The sequence below is a fragment of the Pseudopipra pipra genome, chromosome 4 (genome assembly GCF_036250125.1).
Source record: "Pseudopipra pipra isolate bDixPip1 chromosome 4, bDixPip1.hap1, whole genome shotgun sequence".
In the NCBI taxonomy this organism is placed as follows: domain Eukaryota; kingdom Metazoa; phylum Chordata; class Aves; order Passeriformes; family Pipridae; genus Pseudopipra; species Pseudopipra pipra.
Window position 1 is genome coordinate 74088087 of NC_087552.1, and position 24877 is coordinate 74112963.

At 53.0% G+C, this 24877-nt stretch overlaps 1 protein-coding gene and 1 long non-coding RNA gene across 4 annotated transcripts in view; one reads left to right on the top strand and one right to left on the bottom strand.

Moving 5' to 3' along the window:
* Positions 1 to 8638: 8638 nt before the first annotated feature.
* LOC135413650 (uncharacterized) lies at positions 8639 to 21563 on the bottom strand. 2 transcript variants are annotated; one of them, XR_010430337.1, is made up of 4 exons: positions 21355 to 21563; positions 14806 to 14977; positions 14083 to 14133; positions 8639 to 12589 (listed from the first exon to the last, which is right to left on the bottom strand). It is a non-coding gene; the product is annotated as an uncharacterized LOC135413650 (long non-coding RNA). The 2 variants fall into 2 exon arrangements; XR_010430336.1 differs by lacking the exon at positions 8639 to 12589 and having other exon boundaries at positions 13228 to 14133.
* A 145-nt stretch (positions 21564 to 21708) lies between these two features.
* The window catches only part of ATRN (attractin), a 163548-nt gene continuing 160379 nt past the window's right edge, over positions 21709 to 24877 (top strand). For both annotated transcript variants that reach the window (XR_010430335.1, XM_064653595.1), the window contains exon 1: positions 21709 to 22031. Coding sequence is in view for 1 of the 2 variants with exons in the window: in XM_064653595.1 (XP_064509665.1) it covers positions 21724 to 22031 (308 nt within the window). In the remaining variant the exon portion in view is untranslated. The remainder of the gene's footprint in view (positions 22032 to 24877) is intronic.

Genomic DNA, 24877 nt, shown 5'->3' on the forward strand with positions numbered 1-24877 from the left:
ACTGTGCAAATGAATATATTAATTATTTTCAATAAATGAAACATTCACTATGAAATTCTCCCCCGTGAGGGTGGGGAGGCCCTGGCCCAGGTTGGGCAGAGAAGCTGTGGCTGCCCCTGGATCCCTGGAATTGTCCAAGGCCAGGTTGGAGCAACCTGGGCTAGTGGAAGGTGTCCCTGCCCATGGCAGGAGGTTGGAACTGGATGATCTTTAAGGTCCCTTCCAACCCAAACCAGTCTGTGATTCCATGATTTCCTGAGCTCTGCCTCCCAGAAGAAAAAGAGTCTTTTGAAAGTCACATTTCTCCTTCCAACTCCAGCAGCTACGTGTGGATCAAATACTGAAAACTCACCATTATTTAACTTTTTAAGCCCAAAGACACTTTTGGGGTGAGGCAGGAGGAGACTTGGTGTTGGACCAGACTTAAAAGCCCTCCTAGCACAGCCAGGCCACCTTAAGAGCACGGAGAGTGTGGGCAAAGCCTGCCCAGACACAGATTCCTCTGTAACCACAGCCTGCACTGACACTTCCTCCCTAATCACTGCCCTGCTTCGAAGGAGCTCAGTTTGCAAACATTAAGCACCTTCCTGGGGGCAGGTACCTGAAACAGGAGCTCCTCCCAGAGCTCAAAGCACCCGGGCTGGTGTTCCTTGGAAGTGAAGGTCTGTATGTGCCCACCAAGGAGTGATTTGGGGAAGAGGCAGCCAGAGAAATGAGGGATATGTGGCTCCAGGGAGGAGCTGAGGGACATGGGGACAGTTTGTGTGACTCACCACGGGGTCAAGGCTGAGTTAAGGCCTGGTGAGTTCAAACCATCCTGGGCATCCTCAGGCTGGAGGGTGGAGGACACGGAGAGGTGCAGGCAGAGCGTGGGCAGCTCATCCACACAAAACACACTCTGGCTTCCCAGACTTCCAGGATCCCAAACAAACCCCACAGCCTGAAGCTGACAGAGCAGAGAAATGGGCCTCAACACACAAAATAAATGTAAATAAAAGAGTTGCAAGGTGGTTCTGTAGGATAAAACCATCCCCTCAAGGGCTCCTCAGGACAAACTTGCCCCTGCTCTGTGCTCCTTCCCAGGAGCCAGCTGAGCTCTGCTCTTTCCCCAGGAATTCCTACGTGGCCAGTGCATCAATTCCTTATTTTCAGATCTCCAGATTGAAGGAAAGCAGAGATAGTTCAGAGAACTTGTCTAGAACTGGCCATACACAATTAAATTTTAAAGGGATCCCGTAGATCCTCCTACTATCTTGGCAGTGGTGGGGGAGGTCACAGGGAGGACAGACAGAGGAGGGACAGACTTCCTAGAGATTCATAGCAAAGGGACAAGGTGCAATTTGCAGGAAAAAGAAACCCAGCTGGACATAAGGAAGGAAAAACACCCCGTGAGGGTGATTGGACAGAGGAACAGGAGCACAGCGAGGTGCAATCACCATCTTCCTGCTCAAAACCCTGGAGAACCCTGACTTGGAGGTCGGCTCTGCTTTGGGCAGGGCTTGGAATGGAGACCTCAGAGGTACCTCCCAGCCTCGGGAATTTTATGGATCTGTGTGAGGAGGTGAAACCACGGATGGGTGGTTTCCAGGCAGACCCACCCTCACCTCCAGCCTGCCTTGAGTTGTTATTTGCACTGCACAGGTGGAAGTGTTGGGTTCATGGTTGCATTCCATTGTCTCAGAGCTCTTTTCCAACCTAAATAATTCCATGATTCTGGATCTGACCCTAATCCAACCTGTCTGATCACCGAACCAGCAGAGAAAACTTGACCGAGGAGCTTTGCAGCTTCTCGAAGCCTCCTCCAGCCAGAGCAGCACTTTATGTTAATTTGCTAAACTCACAACAGCTCAGACAAGGCTGGAATTTCCTGCCTGGTTGCAGAGGACCTTCCCATCAGTGTCTTTCCACCCTGTGGTCCATCCAAGGGCATTCCAGAGGACACCACCACAACCTCTGGTGTGTGGGGACAGCAGAGAGCCCCCCAGCCCTGACAGGGGGATCGTGCTGAGGAAATCCCAGCTCTGCAGCAGGAAGGGGTTTCTCGGGAGGAGGGAAGAGTTTCACCCTCGAGGCTTTGAGGGAACGGTGTCAGGGCTGCTCAGACATGGAAAAGGCACCGCTTGGAGCAGGAAATGTGCAGTTACTGCGCTGACTTTCTGCCAGCACATGGAGTCCCAGGGTGGATTTGAGATAAACTCAGCCTTTGGTTTCCTTGGCTGAACTGCTAAAGCCTGGGAGAGAGCTGAGAACTCCACTTTGCAGGCAGAGAGATGCAGGGATTTAAAATTTATGAGCACATGTTGCTGCACACTCTGTGCCTGACCAACACTTCTCATCCCAGGGTGTGTTTTCCCTGTGTCTGACTCCCTGAAGAGCAACATCATCTATTAATTAACCCAAATGGTCGAACATTCTCCCCTCTTAGGGACAACAAACAAAACCAGATGACCCGTGAATGAAAAACAAGGTGGTGACAAGCTCTGGGCAACACTCAGATAAGGAGATACCCTCACAGCAGGAAGGATTGTCCTGCAGTCAAAGATCAGGCTCAGGAGTGATGGGCTGGGCTTGCAGACCCAGCTCTTGAGCAACCCTGATATGGGCTTAATTAATTAAATCACTGCAAGGGCTGAGAATGGACCCACAGGGGCTGGAGATCATTCCCACCAGGTGATCATCAGCTTGGTGTGGTGGTTTTGTGGCCCCCTGGACTGGACAGGCTGCTTTGGCAAAGCTGTTGGGAGTAATTGCCTCCTTTCCTGGTAATATCAGGAGGATTTGGAACCCCTCCCTCCCCACAAAGTGCAGAACTGTGGTGGAAAAGCCGGGTGTGGGATGAACTTCTCCGACAGGGAATTGTTCTGCTGGCAAGTCCTCCAGGGCCTCATTTATATATAATATAAACTCATTTATATTGGGAAAGTTTCCTCCTGACCCACAGCAAAGGGTGGCTGGTTTTTGGCAAGGAGAAGAGAGCTCGGATGTGCCATCAATCCATAACCCTCCACCTCGGGCTGCTCTGGCAGAGAGAACTCACAGAGGAATTGGAAAGATTTGTCTTCAGATCGTGCTGGATCCATCATTTTCCTCCATTACTTTCTTAATTGCTGCACCTGAAGATTCTGGAGGAAAAAGGAACATCAGTGGATTTATATTCCAGCCCTGCCTGCAGACGTGCTGTTCCTTCCTCTCTGCTCTCCGGGGTTATTGAGACTGGAATATTTCACTCAGGATTCAGGATAGATGGTCAGCAGGAGGGGGACTGGGATGGTGTGACTGCTGGTCCTAAATATTGAGCCATCCCTGGCTTAGGCTGGGAGGTCGTGGCTGATCCCAGTGACCCAAAAGGTGCAGCTTTGGCTGCTCAGCCCCACAGGAGGGATGGTCCTGTCTGGGGTGGCACAGTCAGGATGTCCTCTGTGGCTGGGACCTGAGATGCTGCTGCAAAACCAGCCAATGTTATTAATCATGGAATGGTTTGGGTTGGAAGGGATCTTAAGGATCATCTCATTCCACGCCCCTGCTGTGGGCAGGGACACCTTCCACTAGCCCAGGTTGCTCCAACCTGGCTTTGGACACTTCCAGGGATCCAGGGGCAGCCACAGCTTCTCTGCCCAACCTGGGCCAGGGCCTCCCCACCCTCCCAGCCAACAATTCCTTCCCAATATCCCATCTATCCCTGCCCTCTGGCAGTGGGAAGCCATTCCCTGTGTGCTGTCCCTCCATCCCTTGTCCCCAGTCCCTCTCCAGCTCTCCTGGAGCCCCTTTAGGCTTTAACAAGCTGGAAAGGAGGGGAGGAAAGGCTGGTGCAACCTGGAGTGGCCTTCAGAGTGTTGCTGCCGGCATCAGGGAGCTGGGATGCTCCTCTCAGGAGGAGATGGGAAAGCACAGGGCTTTATCCTGTCTCTGCCAGAGCTCTGTCATCTGAGAGTCACACACCAGGAATACATTTATAGGAGTGGCCACAGAACTGGGACGTGCTGTGCCAAGGGCAGGTGAGCTGCGGCCTTCATAAAATCATGGAATGGTTTGGGTTGGAAGGGACTTTGAAGCTCATCCAATCCCACCCCCTGCCATGGGCAGGGACACCTTCCACTAGCCCAGGTTGCTCCATCCTGGCCTTGGACACTTCCAAGGATCCAGGGGCAGCCACAGGTTCTCTGGGCAACCTGGGCCAGGGCCTCCCCACCCTCACAGGGAACAATTTCTTCCTAAAAACTAATCCTGGATGAAACTACTTGTGGGATTGATCCAGGGACTCAGGACAGAAAGAGAGCAGTGCTGGTGAGATGGACAAGTTCTCTGGGTAGTTACAGAAGATGTGAGGGACACAGAAGATGCCAGGGGGGTAGTTCTGGGTGCTGGCAGAGCCACTGGGATGCTCTCCATGTATCGGCTCCCACGCAGCTTGGGTAACTCAGCACTGAAGAAGCTGGAAAGCAGAGAACTTCACAGGGCCAACATGCCATCTGCATGTTCTTGGTCCTGGTTCTGTCACCCTGCAGTGGGGACAGAACAAAACTGTGGTGACCTGAACTCTCTGGGCTGAATGATCCCAACTCCAACAGTGGCTTGAGGCAGCAAACACACGGGTCAGGGCCCCCCGGGGGTGAGGGGCTTGAGACTCACACATTAAAAACAGGTCCTCTGCTGCAGCACTGATTTTCAGACCTGGTGAGGAAGACCACTGGCACAGGGAAGGGATTTTCCAGCTCATACTTTGAGCCTTCCCTACCAAGGTTGTGGCTGCCCCTGGATCCCTGGAATTGTCCAAGGCCGGGTTGGACGAGGCTTGGAGCAACCTGGGCTGGTGGAAGGTGTCCCTGCCCATGGCTTGGAGCAACCTGGGCTGGTGGAAGGTGTCCCTGCCCATGGCAGGGGGGTTGAAGGATTGATCTTTAAGTCCCTTCCAACCCAAGCCATTCCATGATTCTGTGATCTCTCCCATTCTGTGATGGTTGTCACTCCTGCACTGGGTCATCTCCACTCATGTTGCTTTGGTGGATTCTCCGCCCTCCTGGTGTCAGAACTTCATTATCTGACCAGGAATTCTCCTTCACTGACCAGCTTGGAGCTCCTTAAATCTGTGTTTGCCCTGTTGACTGGGGCATGGAGGACAGTTTCTCCATGGAGGAGACAAGATGTGGCCAATGATCCATGAAATCCCTTGGCTTCACCCCAAGGATCGTGTCCACCGCTGTCTCCTAAGTGGTGTTTGGACTCATGTAACAGAACTAAGTCCTGGGTGGCAGAGATTCAGACAAGTTCATGATCTCAGTGTCTCCAAAGAGAGGGAACTTCCCTGGGAGGACCTGAGTCACCCCATCCACCCTCCTGCCTTCCCTTTTATCAGCTCATCAGCACTTTCCAGGTAGGCAGAGGACTTTTACAGCACCACCTCCCACAAGGCAAATCCTCTAAAAACAGTCAGTGGAGCATTTAATCACTGTCTCCACAGCGATTCCCATCCAAACACAAGACCTGCTCCCCTCTCTAAGCCTTTTTAATCCCTTTTTCTCTAACGTGAGATATCAGGCTGAGGGAAATAACACCGGCAGTCATAAGGATTGGATTAGGTGTTCCTCAGCAGCTCCTGCAACTCTTCTCTAACCATCAGGCAGGACTTTGTCACGCTCTGTGGGCTTGGGCACAAGAAGGTGAAGGTGTTTTCACACCAGGAAAAAAAAGAATATAGCAATGGGAGGGAGATATTGAGGTCCCAACAGAACAGCTCTTGCAGAAATGAAGGCAACCTGGTCTAGTGAGTGACATCCCTGCTCATGGCAGGGGGTGGAAATGGATGGTCCTTAAGGTCCCTTCCAACCCAAAGCATTTGTGATTCTGTGATTCCATGAAATAACCCCTCTCCAGGGCAGAGGACTCTCTAAAATTATATCAGGCGTGCCCTGATCACACCGTGGTACCCGTGGGCAAATTGAGGAGTCTGGGATGTTCAAGCTAGGGCAAAAGAGGTGGAAAACAGGTTTCTTAGTGGCTGTTTGCTGTAAAATACTTCCTCTTCACCTCTACTCTGACATTTTTATAGGACAATGTAAAAATTTTTATATTCAGCAGCCCTTCTGTTTGTTTAAGTAACAACAATCGAGGTCAAAGGCATTTCCTGGAGACGACCTTGTGGCGAGGAGCTCTCCTGTTTTAAGTGCTCATTAATCCCCCCAGGGAATATCCTGGGCTGGCACCACTATTGAGGCTTCTCCACCATCACTGTTGAGACTTTAATGTGATCACTTAATGGTAGGTTGTTATTTTTCAGCACTTAATTATGACAAGGTGCTTGTTGTGTGTCGTTTTAATCACTCCAGTGTGAAAATCCCTGTTTTTAACCCCCCCTGTTCCCACTCAGATCTCCCTACATCCCCAGGGGAGTTATTTTCCCTTTGTGCCCCCTCAATCCTTGACCTGAGTTCTCTGTGCAGGTGAATCATTCAGATTTTGCTGGATTTTCCCCAAAAGTAATCCATTTATTTCTGAGCTAAGGGAGAGTGAAAAAAAAATAGTAAAAATAAAAATCAGACGAGGGCTCGTGGTGAAAAAGAGACACTTTCCATGGTCATGGGGTTTCTGTGTGAGCTGAGGGGATGAAAGCTGCCCTGAGGGGTTGGGTTGTTTATGACACCTCTCCAGGAGCACGTTTGGACTCCTCTGTTGCTGCTGGGATCATCTTCCCAGCTCATCCCTCAGACACACTGCCCTTGTGACTCCAGCCTTCCCCTGCCTCACAGCCTGAGCCTGCACCAAACAAAGCTCCTTCTTTTCGACTTTAACTCCCTTCTCTGTGTAGCTGCAGACTTTTGCAACCCCCTGCAGTTTGACATTTTTGTCTGCTTTTTCCTTAATTCTCTCCTCGGTCTTCCCTTTGGAAATGCCCCCCAGTGCCTGGAATTCACCTCTTGCTCAAGTCTGCAAACTCCCAGCTCTTCAGTTTTATGCCTATCATCTTTCTCCCCTCCTTTGCTTGGCTCCTCCACTGGCTGAGTCCTTCCTGCCCCTTGGTTTTGAGCTTCCTGCAGGGTAGATGTTTTGCTTTGCTTAAAATCCACCCCCCACCAAAGCTCTGATCCTCACCTGAGGCTCTGACAGCGCACCCATGGTGTGTCTGAGGAGGTCTGATGGGCACAGGCTGGAGCCCCTCTGCTCTGGAGCCAGACTGGGAGAGCTGGGGGGGTTCCCCTGGAGAAGAGAAGGCTCCAGGGAGAGCTGAGAGCCCCTTGCAGAGCCTAGAGGGGCTCCAGGAGAGCTGGAGAGGGACTGGGGACAAGGCATGGAGGGACAGGACACAGGGAATGGCTTCCCACTGACAAAGGGTTAGATGGGATATTGGGAAGAGATTCTTCCCTGTGAAGGTGGTGTGGCCCTGGCATGGGTTGCCCAGAGATACCTGGATCCCACTCACACTCATCTGCAGACCAAAGCATGGCAGAGTTTTGCTTTCCTGTTTCAAAGACAAACTTTGCTTTCAAAGTTCATCCCAGTCTTTCTTGGAGCCTCCCTTCGAGTACTGAAAGGCTGCAATAAGGTCTCCCTGGAGATTCCTCTTCTCCAGGCTGAACCATCCCAGTTCTCTCAGCCTTTCCTCATAGGAGAGGTGCTCCAGCTTCTGATCAGTTCTCTGCTGATTGCAGCAAAATCCTCTGGGATGGGCTCACATGGAGACATGGAATCACAGGATGGTCTGGGTTGGAAAAGATCCTAAAGCCCATCCAGTTCCACCCCCTGCCAGGAGCAGGGACACCTTCCACTAGCCCAGGTTGCTCCAAGCCCCGTCCAACCTGCCCTGGGACACTTCCAGGGATGGGGCAGCCACAGCTTCTCTGGGCAACCTGTGCCAGGGCCTCCCCCCCCTCCACAGGGAATAATTTCTTTATTAACATCTAATCTAAACATCTGCATTGCCAGTGTCTCAGGCCAGCTGAGGTGAGTCCCACCCTTTGGGAAGAGGCAGTGCTATCCACAGGATATCAAATAACCCGGAGTCAGTGCAGCACTCCTGGGCTGGAGCAAGGACAGCATTCGTGGCTCCACAAAGGCCATCCCCACTTCCTCGTGGCTGGAGCACAGTTCAGCCAAGGAATGCTGAATTTCTTGGCTCTCCCTGAGTGTTCAGGGCTGAACCACAATGATCTCTCCACGTTCCCAAACGTGCTGCTCGGATCATGGCTGAGGCTCAGAGCTCCTCCTTGCAGAAGGGCATTATCCCAGGTGCTCAAATAGCAGATTTATCTGCCAGTCCCCAAGCCAGGCTGACTCACAGATCCCCAGATAACACCTCCATCCAGTGTTCGTTCTAAAACACACAATCCTGCTCTAAAGACACCTCTGGGGAGTGCCTGGTTGCCGAAGAACCCGCTCTGTTTTCTGTCGGCAGCCACCTCTGCGTGCTCAGGGTAGATCCTTTCAGCAAACAGAGCCTGCACAAGGCAGTCCTGCTCTCTCCAAACCAACCTTTCTTGTTTTGGCAGGTGCCTCATCGCCTCCCAATAGTCCTGAAGCTGCACTTGCACTTGTGCTGAATGGGGGTTGTTTTTTTTCCCCATTCCTTTGCCTCCCACTTTTCCTCCTCGGCTGCCTTTGCTCAGACTCACACCACGATGCTGAGGAGAGCTCGAAGCAGCAGCAGAAAAGTCAAAAAACCTTTCATTATTATTATTTTTTTATAAATTACAACATTTTACTTTTAAAAAATATTTATTTATTTAAACAGGAAAGAATTAAAAAACTAACCCAGCTCCCCAGGCCTTTCTGAATTATAATGAAACAGTTTCCTCCAAAGGAGCCCAAGGGATTCCACAGCAATATCCCTCTTGAGCCAAACATTGTGCCTCCTTGAACAGCTGCACAGGGCTGAGATTGCAGTGCCATCACCCCAAATTGTGCCACAGACCTGAGCTTGCCCAGCAGCACCCGGAAGCCTGGAGATGTGAGACCCTCTGGGGCCGTGGATGGGGTGGGAGTAACATTTACAGCCCAGGCAGGGGCAGCAGGATGGAACCAAAAGCTGTGGGTGCAGGAAATCACCCTCCCTGAGTTCACAGTCCCTCCCTGCCTCCAGCTCCGTGACCTGTCATAAATCCCACACCAAACACTGTTATCCCATCTGCTTCCTTCTCTCCTCACTCCCCTCTCCCTTCCTGCCCCCTCACACCCCAGGATTTTGCAGCCACTCACCCCACGGAGCCAAGGCTGCTGCAGGTCTGCTCCAAACAGTTTATTCCTCTGCCCTGGGCCTCCCAAAAAACCATGCCCTGGTGTTACTGCTCCTGATGGAGTTACACCATGGAGCAACAAACAGGCTGCCGAGGTTCTTTGCCTCCTAAGACTGGTTTAATCCCCTGCTAAGCCCTGTAATGTGCAGGTATCTGCAGCTCTGCTGCACTTAACTTGCATGAAACCATTAATCTTGATTTAGTGGTCAGAGGGGTTGATTAGTCACTTATTTTCAAGCCCCAAATATTTCTCTGAGGTGGTTTGAGCTGCTTGGAGGAAGTGGGGGAGAGTTGGACCCAGAGGTTTCTCCCACCCTCTTTTTTTCTGTGATTCCACAGTCCTGCTTGCTCTATCCATAAGAATTCATCCCTGTATTTTGTGTGTGTTCTGTATGTTTTTCCCCCTCTTTCAGGCATTTCTTACTCTCCAGTGCAACCCCTAGCAAAATACCTGTTCCAGTGCTATTATTAAGCTGGGCTTTATTATCCTGATTATACTTTGCCCAACTATTTTGTGCTGAGGTGCAAGAGGCGTTTGGGGGAACTGGTTTCAGTTTAAAACCAGTAACTCCTTACTGGTTTGTCCTGTCACGACAGGAGGAAGCAAAATGATATAATCTAAACCCACAGTTCCTTCTGTGCTGTTTCAATAGGGCACAGAGCAGCCCATGGGGAAGTTCCACTCTCCTTAGGCTCCAGGCACCAGTTGAACTCCACATCCAGCCCCTCCCATGGAAGTCACCCGGACCATTCATCCTCTTAATTACAAGTCCACGTGTAAAAGTTTGGATAAAGAGGAGTTTCATAAACTTTCTATAAATGTGTGGCTCCGGATCCCAGAGGATCTGTGGTCGAGGAGACTCAATTAGCCTGAGGTGGCTCAACAACAGGGTTTGCATTTGTTCTGCCAACACAGTCCCCAGCCAGGTATTAAGTTGATTTAAACCAGCATAACTTCACTCAGGGAAGCCAACAGCCTGCCCAGGTCATGCTCAGTGCTAAATGCTGCTGCTCCAGTGCTAATCTGGTTTATAGAATCATGGAATTGTGGATGGTTTTGGGTTGGAAGGGGCCTTAAAGACCATCTCATTCCACCCCCTGCCATGGGACACCTTCCACTGTCCCAGATTGCTGCAACCTGGCCTTGGACACTTGCAGGGATCCAGGGGCAGCCACAGCTTCTCTGGGCAACCTGTGCCAGGGCCCCACCACCCTCACAGGGAAGAATTGCTTCCTAATATTCAATTTAAATCCACCCTCTTTCAGCTTAAAAGCATCTTCCTTTGTCCTGTCACTTGTCCCAAGACCCTCTCCAGCTCTCCTGGAGCCCCTTTATTCACAGAATGTTCCCAGAATGAGGCAGGTTGGAAGGCACCACAGCAGGTCAACTGGTCCAACCTCCCTGCTCAGGCAGGATCATCCCAGAGCACACGGCACAGGATTGCATCCAGACGGCTCTGGAATATCTCCAGGCACTGGAAGGGGCTCCAAGATCTCCCTGGAGCTGAACAATCCCAACTCTCTCAGCCTGTCTCCATAGAAGAGGTGGAATATTATCCTATGAAAAAGGAGCAGCTCTCCTGTAGCTGTTGGTGTGAAGCTCTTCCAGAGCTCCCCGTCCCGGAGCCTCCCGGTGCCGCTGTGCAGTTTGTGACACATCTCAGTTTGTGACGCCTGGGAAGTGCAAGACAAGATAATTGAAGATAATTTAACTCAGTTCCTCAGCCATGAACTTAGAGATTCAGTGCATTCCTGCTCCAACAGCCTCCAGTGCGAGTCTGGCTGTGAGTAAGCAACGTGTAAGGTGCTCCAGGGGCATCCCCACTGATGGGGAGCATCAAAAACAGGGAACAGGCTTTGAAAAGAAAGGGGATACTGAAGAAGAGCCCAAATGTTGGACTGAGGCATTTCTCTTCTTGTAAATGTCAGGACGAGGGCCTTTGTGCTTCCATAAAATCACAGTCATGAAGGCTGGAAAAGCCCTCTGAGATCATCAGTCCAACCATCCCCCAGCACTGCCAAGGCCACCACTGACCCCTGTCCCCAAGTGCCACATCCACAGGGATTTGAAATCCCTCCAGGGATGGGGACTCCACCACTGCCCTGGGCAGCTGTGCCAGGGCTGGACACCCCTTTCCAGGAAGGAATTATTCTCAATATCCAAACTACACATGGTGCAACCTGTGACTGTTTCCACTTGTCCTGTCCCTTGTTCCCTGGGAGCAGAGCCTGACACCCCTTTAGCTCCCCCCTCCTGCCAGGGAGTTGTAGAGCCAGAAGGTCCCCCCTGAGCCTCCTTTTCTCCAGGCTGAGCCCCCCCAGCTCCCTCAGCTGCTCCTGCTGCTCCAGCCCCTTCCCAGCTCCGTTCCCTTCCCTGCACACACTTTCAGAATCATTATTTTTTTAATGGTCTCTCTTTCCTCCAGCATGAAGCCAAGTTCCCAGTAGGTCCTTCCAGCCCTTCCTGAGAGCTCATGGAGAGCAGATGGACCAGCAGCCCCATGTGGCACTAAAAGGCCACCATCCCAAGCACAGCAGGATCCAAGAGGTGGAACCCTGGGGCTGTTTTTGTCAGGAACAACGAGGAGGAGTCAGCTGTGGAAAGGACTTTGCACCCAGTGGCTTTTTAACAGGGTGTTTTCATGTGGAGCCACAGCAGATCCTTGGCAGGAGTGGCTCTCCTGGAAGCTGGTAATGAAGGTGCTGCCTCAGCCCTTCAGCCAAGGGGGCCAAACCACCTCAGCCAGCCCTGCTCCGTCCCCCAGGGAGCCCAGCAGGGAGAAGTGGGTGTGTAAGAGGTGTGTTCGTGCTCAGATTTTTGACAGGGAGTCACCAAAACAGCCCTGAAGCCCAAGGCTGGTGTCTCCTGCCACTAGTGCTTTCCTGGTCGTGCCCAGGGAAGGTCATTAAGGCTTCAAGCAGCTGAGAGAATGGAACTTGTATCTTCTCCCATTCCAATGTCTTTCTCAAGAGCTGGAAGGAGTCAACTTCCAGTTGTGAGCCAGAAGGAGAGAGAACTGGTGGTGAGATTGCACCCAGCAGAGGTTGGGGACTGCACAGGGTCTGTCTGTGCAGCAGCCAAAATCACACTGGCACCCCTGGAGCGGTGCCTGACCTCCCTGTGACCCCTCTGACTGCTCTGGTGGCAGTGAAAGGGGGCACCACGGGCACGGCGGTGCCAGGGGCTGATTAGGGAAGGTGTTTCCATCCCAGGAACATGAGTCAGGCAGTGCCAGGCACACGGCAAGGGCAGCAGTCACGTTTCCTGGTCGCTGCGTCGGCGAGGGTTGGGCGACAGGCAGGGCAGAGCCGAGGAAGGCTGGTGGGCAAGGAAGCCAAGGAAGGCAAGGTGGGCACTGGAGCCTCTACAAGTGAGCAGGGAAAAGATGAAGATTGGGAAAGCATCTCATAGAATCAGCTGGGTTGGAAGGGACCTCCACGATCATCAAGTCCAACCCTTGATCCAACCCCACTGCAGTTCCCAGCCCATGGCACTGATGCCACATCCAGTCTCACCTTAAAAACCTCCAGGGATGGAGAATCCACCACTTCCCTGGGCAGCCCATTCCAATGGCTGAGCACCCTCTCTGCAAAGAAATTCTTTCTAATCTCCAACCTAAACCTCCCCTGGCACAGCTGAAGACCCAGCCCTCTTGTCTTGCTGATGGTTGCCTGGGAAAAGAGACCAACCCCCCCCTGGCTCCCCCCTCCTGTCAGGGAGTTGTAGAGAGTGAGGAGGTCTCCCCTGAGCCTCCTCTTCTCCAGGCTGAACAGCCCCAGCTCCCTCAGCCTCTCCTCATGGCAATTGTGCTCCAGTCCCTTCCCCAGCCTCGTTGCTCTCCTCCTTTCCCCTTCTTCCTCGCCCGTAGATCTCTCCGTGGGAGGCGAGACCTCCTCCAGCTCACCCAGCACCATCTGCCCGCCTGTCGATGGGTGCGAGCGGGCTGAGAGTCTGGCACCCAGCACGGGGCTGCCAAGGCTCCCCCTCCACCCAACCCCGGGCCCCAGCTGCTCCCCCAGCCCCATGTCAGAGCAGGAGTCACCGAGGTCAGACACGGCAGAGCCACCACTCCACGAGCGTCTGGCGCGGCCCCGAACAAAGCGCGGCCTGTCTCGGCCGCTCTGTTTGGGTTTTTGTTTCGAGCCCACAAAACTGCCTTGCCTCCCTTTATTCCTCCCAAGAATACCCTGGATAATGCCAGCAGCTCCTCTCTTTTCAGCCCCTTCCCTCAGCTGAATGTCTGAAGGGAGGGTCACACTCTCTGAATGCCTCTCGTTATCCTCTCGCTCCGTGTCGGGAGGAAGGAGGGAGGCCGGGGCTGTTTCTGCAGCATCCAAGCTCTGCCCAGACTTCATCTAAACTTGCTATTGTTGGTCAATGATCTTTCAATTACTTTGCTCTGTGCTTGATGTATTCATCACACACTCCTTCCTAAGCCGGGCTGGAACGGGACAATTGGGCTACGCACAAGATTTGCTCCCAAACAAAACCTTTCTTTTCATAAATATCACGGCTTGAAAGTGCAGTTGGCTTTTTTTTTTTTCCTGCAGCAAATTTACCAGCCTGTTGTAGTTTTAAAAAAAATCTGTCTTGTGAAGTGATTTTTCCGTTCCCACCACAAGTTACTTTCTTTTGACTTTTCTTCTCCCTTTCCCCTCCTTATTCTTTATACAACACTTTGATTTTTCTTATGAAGCTGGAGGTTATCTCAAAATATGCCAGGACTTTGGAGGAGTGGCTTTTCAGAGATTATGGCTCGGGGCTGGGAGCCACAATTTCCAGGTTTGGCCCTACCTTAGTCTCTGCTTTATAGAAATCAACGTTTTCCCAAAACAGACACTTTGATTTCGTAGTTACCCAACTTGAGGCCATCAAGATGCTGCTCTTCAGAGCCTGCACATCTTCCCCCTGAAATCAGATGGAGATAAATGGGTCACATCTTTTCGTAAAGCTCTTTCTAAGGCACGACCTGAAAATAGAAAATCTGCAGGAAAACCAGAAGCAGAGCAGATACACCGTGGGCAACTCGGCCACTGAGATGCCTTTTGCTGAACCTGCGTGGATCCAGATGCCTCTGTGGTGCTACAGAATCACACAGATGATCTTTAAGGTCCCTTCCAACCCAAACCCTCCTATGGTTCTCTGAAATAGTGTTTATTTTTAATTAGACAGAAACCCAAAGTCCCAACTTTAGTAGTTGCAGGGCTCTGCACAGGTGACATGACCCAAACCCAGGTGAGGTTGTCACCGACTCACAAACCACCACGTCCACAACAGCTTTGGAAGGGTGTCAGATTCTTCATTTTCTCTCCTGATTTCTGTGCTTCAACAAAGTTTTAATTACTAATTTTCCCCTATCCTAACACTCCAAAGCAGCTGTGCAGCTGCAGGTATTTTCCAGCTATTCACCATTATCGTGCCTGCGAATCTCTCAGACCTTTGTTCCTGGCAGCACTTTAGTTATTATATTTCTTCCCTTATTAAGCACATTTGGGAGGACCTTTGGTCATTACGTCCCCATCTAAATAAAGGAAAAAAAAGAGAGATCAAACTAGACTTTAGCAAACTCCAAATTTATACCTGAATGTCCTTAATGATTGGATGTGTGTGTCAAACATGCTCACAGGAGGATTTTCAGGTGGGTGGGTGGATAACAGAGAGTTTCTGTGCTTAGTCCTGCTGCTGTGACGCTGGTGCCAGCTGGGGAAGGAGCTCCTGGTTGGCACAGGTAGGACTTGTGCCAATGTGAGGGCTGGGACAGGATCAAGGAAACCGAAACAAAACAAGGGTGAGCTGTTTGCAGGAAGTCTGGGGAGGAAAACAAATATTAAACAAGCCCTTCAAATGACCCAGAGAGTGTTCTGAAGGAAGAGTCAGGGTTGTTCAGCCTGGAGAAGAGAAGGCTCTGAGGAGACCTGAGAGCACCTTCCAGTGCCTAAAGGGGCTCCAGGAGAGCTGGAGAGGGACAAGGGATGGAAGGACAGGACACAGGGAATGGCTTCCCACTGCCAGAGGGCAGGGATAGATGGGATATTGGGAAGGAATTCCTGGCTGGGAGGGTGGGGAGGCCCTGGTGCAGGTTGGGCAGAGAAGCTGTGGCTGCCCCTGGATCCCTGGAAGTGTCCAAGGCCAGGTTGGAGCAAGCTGGTCTAGTGGAAGGTGTCCCTGCCCATGGCAGGGGGTGGAACTGGACTGAGTTCCCTTCCAACCCAAACCATTCTGTGACTCTACAATAAGGCCACGTGGCAGCTGTTAAACGTAGGGTTGGCCCACACACCTCCCCAGGCAGCAAATGAGCATCTCCAGTGAAGATATTTTGGTCTGGGCACGACCCTGGTGCAGCTCAGACTTCGCTGGTGCTGCAGAGGTGAAGCACCAAGGGAAGAAGAGCTCTGGGGAAAACTGGAGTTTGTTTTGAGTCATCTCAGTTACTTGGGCATTTAATGAGTTGCATTTACTGAGAAAAGCTTTAGTGCTACATGATAGCAGGAATTTCTTGCTGTTTTTGTCAGCCTGGGAAGGCGAGGAATTCCTGTTGGGGTGCGAGGGATGACCTCAGTGCTGGATGGCAGAATGTCCTTCTCCTGCTGCTGGTAGAGCAAGGAAGGTGCTTTGGACAGGGAGCAGGGACATGCTGCTGGAGCCAGCCTGGCCTGGGTCATCTGGACACATGCAGAGCAGCTGGAAGGACCTTCAAGAAGGGACTGGGCTGGAAGATGCTGAGGATTTGGGAACGTGGGCAGAGGTTGCAACGGGTGGAAAGAGCAGGCCGGGTGAGGAACAGAAAAACTGTTGATGCTGGGTTATGAGCTAATTGGAAAGAGCTGATCCCAGGCCCTTGGGAGGGGAGTTATTTCTGGAGTTCAGGGCTCCTGCGAGCTCATCTCCATGGAAGGAGAAAAGCCTGTACAGTGCAGCGTTATGGTTATGGCTCCATGTGATTTTTGCCCCCAGATATCACCGTGACTTGATCCATTTTGATAAACAGACCACAGAACCAGCTTCCCAGGGCAGCTCCACTGTTTACACATCCGTGATATCCAGCTCAGCAGTGACTCAGCCACCAGCAATGATGTTCTGACCTTATTAATATCAATGGGAGTCTTCTTAACGAGGACATAATTTCACCCCAGAGGCCAATTCATTAATTAGCATCTCCGGCTCTCCTGTCATTGGCCATAGGAAGTGGGGAGTCACTTGGCTTCTATACTGAGCAAATATGTGCTGAGCAAATATGGATTCAGCTACACATGGAACAAACAGATGGGGCCATAAAGGATTGGCAGCGAGAGAGGACAGAGGTGAGTGTGGCTCCTCACTCCAGGCAAACTCAGTGCTGCTGGTACCTCCTCACTGTGGGGTTGTCTAACATCAGTGTCCAAGGAAACGCCCGTGGAATCAGTTGTTTATTTCATATCCTGCATGAGGGTCATAAAATATCGTGGGATAGAGTATCCTGAGCTGGAAGGGACCCACCAGGATCATCCAGTCCAACCCTTGACCCTGCCCAGACACCCCAACGATCCCACCCTGTCCCTCAGAGCGTTGTCCAAACCCTCCTGGAGCTCTGGCAGCCTTGGGGCTGTGACCATTCCCTGGGGAGCCTGTTCAGTGCCCAACCACCCTCTGGGGGAAGAATCTTTTCCTAATATCCAGCCTAACCCTGCCCTGACACAGCTCCAGCCATTCCCTGTGTCCTGTTAGTGGTCACAGCGAGCAGAGATCAGTCACTGAAGTGCTGCTCTGATGATGGTATATTTTTAGCTGTGATACCCTCAGTGCAATCCCCTCCCTCTGTGTGGTTGTGAAAACACCATTGTCCTGCTGTGCCTGTTGCCAGGAAAGAGTGTTTTAATCATCCTCGTATGTCTATTATGAAATATTTTTGTTTTCTGAGATAAAAATAGCCCAGCCAGCACTCTGGGCATATCTCACTCCTCCCCTTCCAAACCGGATTTCACATCAGAAAGTTGCCTGCTAATAATAGGAGAAAAAAGAAAAAAAAGCAGCATTTTGGAACATTTTTTGCATGTTAAAATTGGACAGATTAAAGTTAATTTAACAATAATGACCTCCCACAGTTAATATTTGATGCAGACAGCGCCAGGGCACAGTGTGATCACTAACAAGGTCAGGGAAGGATTTCTTCTCTTGTGCAACACTCAGGGATGTTACTCTTCTCCCAGGTATTTGAGATTGGCCACGGGCAGCTGGTGAACCCTCTGTTAGCTGGGCTGTGTTCTCAGAACTCTCTCTCCCTGGTCTGTTCTCATTTGCTGGATGATCCTCCTTAACTCTTCATTTAAGGGAGTTAAAGTTGCTTGGTAAAAACTAACCATCAACCCCCGCATAAATCTAATAATTTTAGTTATTTGGTAGAAAACCTTTTGATGCCCTTTTGAATTCCCAATTTTCCAGGTTGCCCAGAGAAGCTGTGGCTGCTCCATCCCTGGGAGTGTCCAAGGCCATGCTGGACAGGGCTTGGAGCAACCTGGGGTAGTGGAAGGTGTCCCTGCCCATGGCAGGGGGTGGAACTGGATGATCTTTAAGGTCCCTTCCAACCCAAACCATTCCATGATTTTATGATTTTTAAGGAACTACAATCAGAAAAAGGGAGAGATCTAAGGAGAGATGGCATCTTCTGCTTTTTCCATATAGCTGGAAAAAACCCCCACATAAATTGCTGAGCACAGAAGCAGTTTGCCAAGCCCGACACCAAAACTGATATCCAGGATGGGAGCAATTGCTCCATGTTTATTTTCATTTATTTTCACACTTAACCAGTGTTTTCCCTTCCCACCTCTTGTGCAACAGTGAGCTGTGTTTGGCAAGAGAGGGGGGAGGAGATGCTGTGAAAATATGAGTATTGTTATTGCTGATAACTGCAAGTGAACCCCAACAGATGTGGGGAGGGACAACGCAGAGGACGGGGGTGATATCTGAGGGCAGATGCCAAACCCAGCCCTGAGCTGGTGGTATCTGACAATCCATGTGGTGCTGGAGCTGTGCCAGGGACGTTTCCACTGGTGGGAACCCTCTGGCATCAGTTGGTGGGAGCACCTCGTGCTGGCAGCACCTCTGTGACTGTGCTGGGTTTGGGTGACAAGGTTTTGGTACAGGGGGTGGCTGCTGTGAGAAGCTTCTGGAAGCTTCCCCTGTGTCCGTGGAGCCAATGCCAGCTTGCTCCAAGATGGATCTGCTGCTGGGCAAGGCCAAGCCCATCAGCAATGCTGGTGTAGCCTCTGGGAAAATGTATTTAAGGGGAAAAAAGCCCTGCAGGACAGCTGCCGGAGAGAGGAGTGAGAACATGTGAGAGGAAAACCCTGCAGCCCCCCAGGCCAGTGCAGAAGGAAGGGAAGGAGGTGCTCCAGGCACCAGAGCTGAGATTCCCTTGCAGCCCCTGGAGGACTCCACACTGGAGCAGGGGGATGCCCGAAGGAGGCTGTGGCCCCATGGGAAGCCCAGCCTGGAGCAGGATCCTGGCAGGACCTGTGGGCCCATGGAGGGAGGAGCCACTCTGGAGCAGGTTGCTGGTAGGACCTGTGACCCAGTAGAGAACTCTCACTGGAGCAGCCTGTTCCTGGACTGTCTCCCACAGGAAGAGTGTGAGGAATCCTTGCCCAGAGGAGGAAGGAGCAGCAGAGACCACGTGTGATGGACTGAGCACAGCCTCCATTCCCCATCCCACTGCACCACTTCCAGGGAGGGAGTAGAGAAAATCAGGAGGGGAGTTGAGCCCAGAAAAAAGGAAAGGATGGAGGGAAGGTGTTTTAAGATTTGGATTTATTTCCCATTGACCTACTTTGATTTGATTGGTAATAAATTAAACTGTTTTCTTCAAATGGAATCTGTTTTGCCCACGACAGAAATCAGTGAGTGAGAACTCCCTGCCCTGAGCTCGACCCACAACCCTTTCATTGTATTTTCTCTCCCTGCCCAGCTGAGGAGGGAGCAGGAGCAGCTTTGGGGGGCACCCAACCACAGTGACACAGTGACAATCCAGACACCAACATCACTCCCTGGCTGTGTCCTGGGCTGGGTGGCTCCCAGAGCCAGACTGGCTTCTTTGGCAGCACCTTGGATGGTGGCAGTGGTTGGAATCTGACTCCACAGATTCAGGGCATGCTGGCAGTTGTTTGTGTCCCAGGAATACAGATGTGTGCAGAAATACCCTCTCTGTGCCTCCATCTCTGGATAGCCTAGAAGGAATTTGTAACCTGTTTGTCATCTCTCACACCTTTTTTGGGCTTGTATCTCCTTTGGATACCAGGCCAGCCCAGCCCTGCAGTTTTAAACTAAGCCCAGGATTTCATCCTCCTTCTTGAGGCCTCAAGCAGAAAAGGCAAAATATCTGAGCAAAGGTTTTGTTGGAGAGATACTTGACTGACAAGACACAAACCACTCTTTAGACTGTTTTCTTTCCTATCTGCTCAACACCCTTCATTACCCCAGCTGGAAATCACCAAGGCTCCCACTGAGAACCTCCCTCAGCTCACACAGGAAATAATAATTGGTTTTCTAAGTACAAGTGAACTAGTTAAATATGATGAGTTGGCTATTTTCACAACTGCTGTACCTAGATTGTCTTTGCACTGCTGTACTTAGACCCTGGTCCCCTTTTTATAGGGAAAAATAAGAATAGTATCTCTTTTTGCCTTTCTTAAAAAATTAATTCTCAGTTGTTGACATATTTCCACGTTTGAAATATGGCATTAACTACATGAGCAAATCCAGATATAATCAGATTAATGGAGACAGACCAAAAGCAACATTTACCCAAGAACTCCAAACACTGTCAACTTTCTCACTCCTTTTTCGCTCTGCTAAAAATGAAAGGTCTGAAATTTTCACACAGCATCTCTGCTTCTGCTCCACCCTTCCTGTCACAAAGGGCATCCTTGCTGCATGTACAGCAGAGTCTGCTGCTTTGCCTAAAAACTCATAAGAGGAGGAGGTTTAAGTGCTTTATTTCTTCCTCCATCCGTCCAGTCCTTTGCTGTTGCAAGTTAAGGCCTAGCTGTTGGAGAGCATTAGCTTGTTTTCCAGAGTAGGAGGGCATCTTTTTGCAGATCCTATTTTTCTTGCTTACACAGTTAAATAATAAAATGACAGACTGGTTTGGGTTGGAAGGGACCTTAAAGATCATCTCGTTCCATCCCCTGCCATGGGCACAGACACCTTCCACTCTCCCAGGTTGTTCCAACCTGGCCTTGGACATTTCCAGGGATCCAGGGGCAGCCACAGCTTCTCTGGGCAACCTCTGCCAGGGCCTCATCACCCTCATAGGCAGGAATTTCTCCCTAGTTTTCCTCCCAGGTTGCTCAGAGCCCCATCCAGCCTGGAAGGCCTCCCCACGCCTCAGGCCACCCTCAGGGGCTCGGTGTGGGGTGGTTGGGGGGCATTCCGGGGGTGGAGGGGACACAGTCCCACGTCTGAGGGGCTTTTTTGGGCCCATCTCATATATAGTGGGGTCTCTGAGCTCCATGTGGGACAGTGGAGCCCAGCACGGGGCTGCTTCATCCCAGGGCAGTGACTGTCACCCTGTGCTGGCACTGCTGGGGCACCTCCAGCCCTGGGGGCACTTCTGGGACCCTCAGACAGGAGAGACACGGAGGGGCTGGAGCGTGTGCAGGGAAGGGAACGGAGTTGGGAAGGGGCTGGAGCAGCAGGAGCAGCTGAGGGAGCTGGGGGGGCTCAGCCTGGAGAAAAGGAGGCTCAGGGGGGACCTTCTGGCTCTGCAACTCCCTGACAGGAGGGGGGAGCCGGGGGAGGGGGTCGGGCTCTGCTCCCAGGGAACAAGGGACAGGAGGAGAGGGAACGGCCTCCAGCTGTGCCAGGGGAGGTTGAGCTTGGATACTGGGAAGAATTTCTCCCTGGAAAGGGTGGTCAGGCCTTGGCAGGGCTGCCCAGGGAGGTGGTGGAGTCCCCATCCCTGAAGGTGTCACTGAGTGCTCTGGGCTGGGGGACAAGGTGGGATCGGGCACAGGGTGGACTGGATGATCTCAGAGCTCTTTTCCAACCTCAGTGACTCCATGATGGTGTTCCTGCCCACTGGGATCATTCTGTGCCCCCCTCCTCTAACCGGGGGCAGCGCTCGGGCTGTCCCTGCGCCCGCTGCCGCTCTCTCACCTCTTAACATTTAACTCATGTTAAGTCGAGGGGCTTGAACTTCACAGCGGTTCGGTTTAAAACGCCACCGATTTCCCGGTGAAAACAACGCCATTCCGCTGCCCGGGGAATCAACCCGTGAGAAATGCAGTCCGTCAGCACGACCGGAGCACCGGCTCCTCGCAGCGCTCAGCACACGGGCCGTCCCCGGCGGCCCCGCGATCCCTCGCGATCCCTCGCGATCCCGCCCCGCTTCCCTCCGCCTCCCCGCCTGACGTCAGGGATCCCGCCCCTCCCGCTCCCTCCCCCTCTCCCGTTTCCCCGTCCCCGTCCCCCCCCCCCCCACTCGCGGCCACCGTAGCGGGAGCGGCGGAGGCCCCGCGGCGGCCGATGGTCCGCGCAGCGCCGCCGCCCCCCGCCCGCCCCGCGCCCCCCGGGCAGATGGCGCGGCGGGCCCCGGGCCGGCGGGGCGGGAGTTCGCCGGCACCGCCGCCGCGGCCGCTGCTGGCGCTGCTGCTGCTGCTCCTGCTGGGCCCCGCCGCGGCCGCCGCCGCCGGCGAGGAGGCGGCGGTGGCGGTGCCCAAGGAATGCGACAAGCCGTGCGCCAACGGCGGGCGGTGCCAGCCCGGCACCGGGCAGTGCGAGTGCCAGCCGGGATGGGTGGGCGACCAGTGCCAGCACTGCGGGGGGAGGTTCAGGTGAGAGCCCGCGGCGAGAGGGGCGGGCGGGGGGGTGGCCCCGTAAGGGGTGGGGTGATGGGGAGGGGGGCGAGGGGCTGGTCTGGGGTGCGGGGTTGCTCTGGGGTCTAGGGGTTGGTTTGGGGTCTAGGTTGGTCTGGGGTATAGGGGTTGGTTTGGGGTCTAGGTTGGTCTGGGGTATAGGGGTTGTTTTGGGGTCTAGGTTGGTTTGGGGTATAGGGGTTGTTTTGGGGTCTAGGTTGGTTTTGGGCGAAGGGGTTGTTTTGGGGTAAAGGGGTTGTTTTGAGGTCTGGGTTGGTTTGGGGTGCAGGTTTGGTTTGCGGTACAGGGGTTGTTTTGGGGTGCGGGGTTGGTTTGGGGTCTGGGTTGGTTTGGGGTGCGGGGTTGGTTTGGGGTCGAGGTTGGTTTGGGATACAGGGGTGATGGATTGTTTTGGGACTGGGGCTGGTTTGGGATACTGTGTTGGTTTGGGGTATGGGGTTGGTTTGGGGTTGGAACTGGTTTATGGTCAGGACTGGTTTAGGGTATGGGTTTAGTTTGGGATCTGGGGGTAAGAGATTGGTTTGGGGTCACGGTTGGTTTGGGGTATGGGATTGGTTTGGGGTATGGGATTGGTTTGGGGTATGGGATTGGTTTGGGGTCACGGTTGGTTTGGGGTATGGGATTGGTTTGGGGTCACGGTTGGTTTGGGGTATGGGATTGGTTTGGGGTCACAGTTGGTTTGGGGTATGGGATTGGTTTGGGGTACGGGGACGAGGGCCTGGTTTGGTGTGAGAGTTCGGTTTGGGGTACAGGAGAGCTGGTTAAGGGTACAGGGGTAAGGGGCGGTTTGGGGTATGGGGATGAAGGGTTTGTTTGGAATATGGGGGTGAGAGATTGATTCGGGGTATCAGGGTGAGGGGCTGACTTGGGGTGAGGGCCTGCTTTGGGGTACCAGAGTGAGGAGCTGGTTTGGGGTATGGAGGGGAGTGTGCAGGAGCCACACTGGGGCTGAGGGTGAGGGACAGGGACAATCAAGGGGACAGCAGCAGCCTCATGGCACCAGGTCAGGCTGCCCAGGAGGACACTTGGGGGAAATAGGTGGGAGAAGTGGGTTTAGGGACTCTAAAAGGGTGGGAGGCGACACGAGGTCCAGGGGTGAGTGTGGAGGCAGTGGGGTCGGGGGTGTGAGGGGCACGACCAGGTGACAGTAAAGGTGAAGGGCAGATCTAGGTGACAGTAAGGGTGAGGGGCAGGACCAGGTGACAATAAAGGTGAGGGGCAGGACCAGGTGACAGTAAAGGTGAGGGGCAGGACTAGGTGACAATAAAGGTGAGGGGCAGGACCAGGTGACAATAAAGGTGAGGGGCAGGACCAGGTGACAATAAGGGGGAGGGGCAAGACCAGGTGACAGTAAAGGTGAGGAGCAGGTCCAGGTGATGATGAAGGTGAGAGGCAGATGGAGGTGTCAATAAAAGTGAGGGGCAGATCCAGGTGACAAGGAGGGCAAGGGACAGATCCAGGTGACAACGAGGGCAAGGGGCAGATCCAGGTGACAACGAGTGCAAAGGACAGACCCAGGTGACAGAGATAAGAGGCTGGCCCAGGTGACAATAAAGGTGCAGGTGTTGGGACAGGGTAGGAGTTTGTTGAGGGGACAGCAGGCACTGGGGTGACTCTGGTTGAGCCCCAGGGCAGTGCAGGGGTGAGTGTGAGAGGCTGATCCAGGGGGATGTGGGTGCAAAGGGTTGGGCAGGAGCCGAGCGGGGGCACAGCAGGGATTTGGGTGCAGGGAGGGAGGTCTGGGGGATGTGGCTGTGAGGGGACACAGGGTGACAAGAGCATGAGTGTGATGGGTGACAGGTGGAAGGTCAGGTTTGGAGGTCCCTGGAGTGATTTGGGCTGCATGGGGGAGGTCTGGGAGCGATGGGATGTGGGTGTCGGGTGCCCTGGTTGGTGGGTACGGGGTGTTTGTACCCCAGAGGCAGCTCTGAGGGGACCCAGTTTTGAGTGTTGGTGACAGGGGGGGTCACTGAGGGGCAGTTGTGAGTCTCAGAAGCTGTGTAAGAGCAGGGATGTGGGGGTAGGGCGCTGGGTCAGCGGGTGTCAGGGATTGCTGAGCCTGGAAAATGTTGGGTTTAAGTTGTTGTAGGTCTGGAGAGAAAGGGAGAATGGGGGGGGTGGGCAGGGGGACATTTTGAGGCAGCAGGGGGAGGTTTGGGGGCTGTTTGAGTGGTGGGCTAAGGATGGTGGGTGGTTGCATGGACGTGGATGGAGGTGGGAACAGTGAGGAGCCAGTGCTGTGGCTGGAGGACAGTGTGGATGTGGGGCCAGTTCCTGGGCTGGGGCAGACACAGGAGAAGGACCAGTGTGGAGATTAATGTGGATCAGGTTTGGAGGGGAAGGGCTGTGAGCCACTATTAGGGCTGGGTGGGGCCAACAGGAGGGTTTGGGGGGGGGTTAAAGAAGCTCCTCTTGGCAGATAAGCAGGTGCTGGTTAAAGCTGAGGTGCAGGAGAGGTGTGTGCAGGGGGGAGAAGCAGCATCCTAAAGGGAGTATCTGGAGTTTGGGAGGCTCAGCTTTTGGAGCAGGAATGCTGCTGGCTCTTGGGGAGGGACAACCTGGTGGAAGGAAGCTCCTGGGCTTGTGGGGGGACAAGGCTGGGCAAGGGGTGGAGTGGGACAGAGGGTGGTGGGAGGGTTCTACCACTGCAGGGGCGTTTTGTTTGGAGGAAAAAGGCTAAAGGAGGGTTCTGGGAAGCAGGATGGAAACCCACTGGGTTCCACACTGGTCCAGGCTATGTGCCCGTGGGAATGAGGGGTGCCTGTGGGAATGAGGGGTGCCTGCACAGCACAGAGGTGATTTTT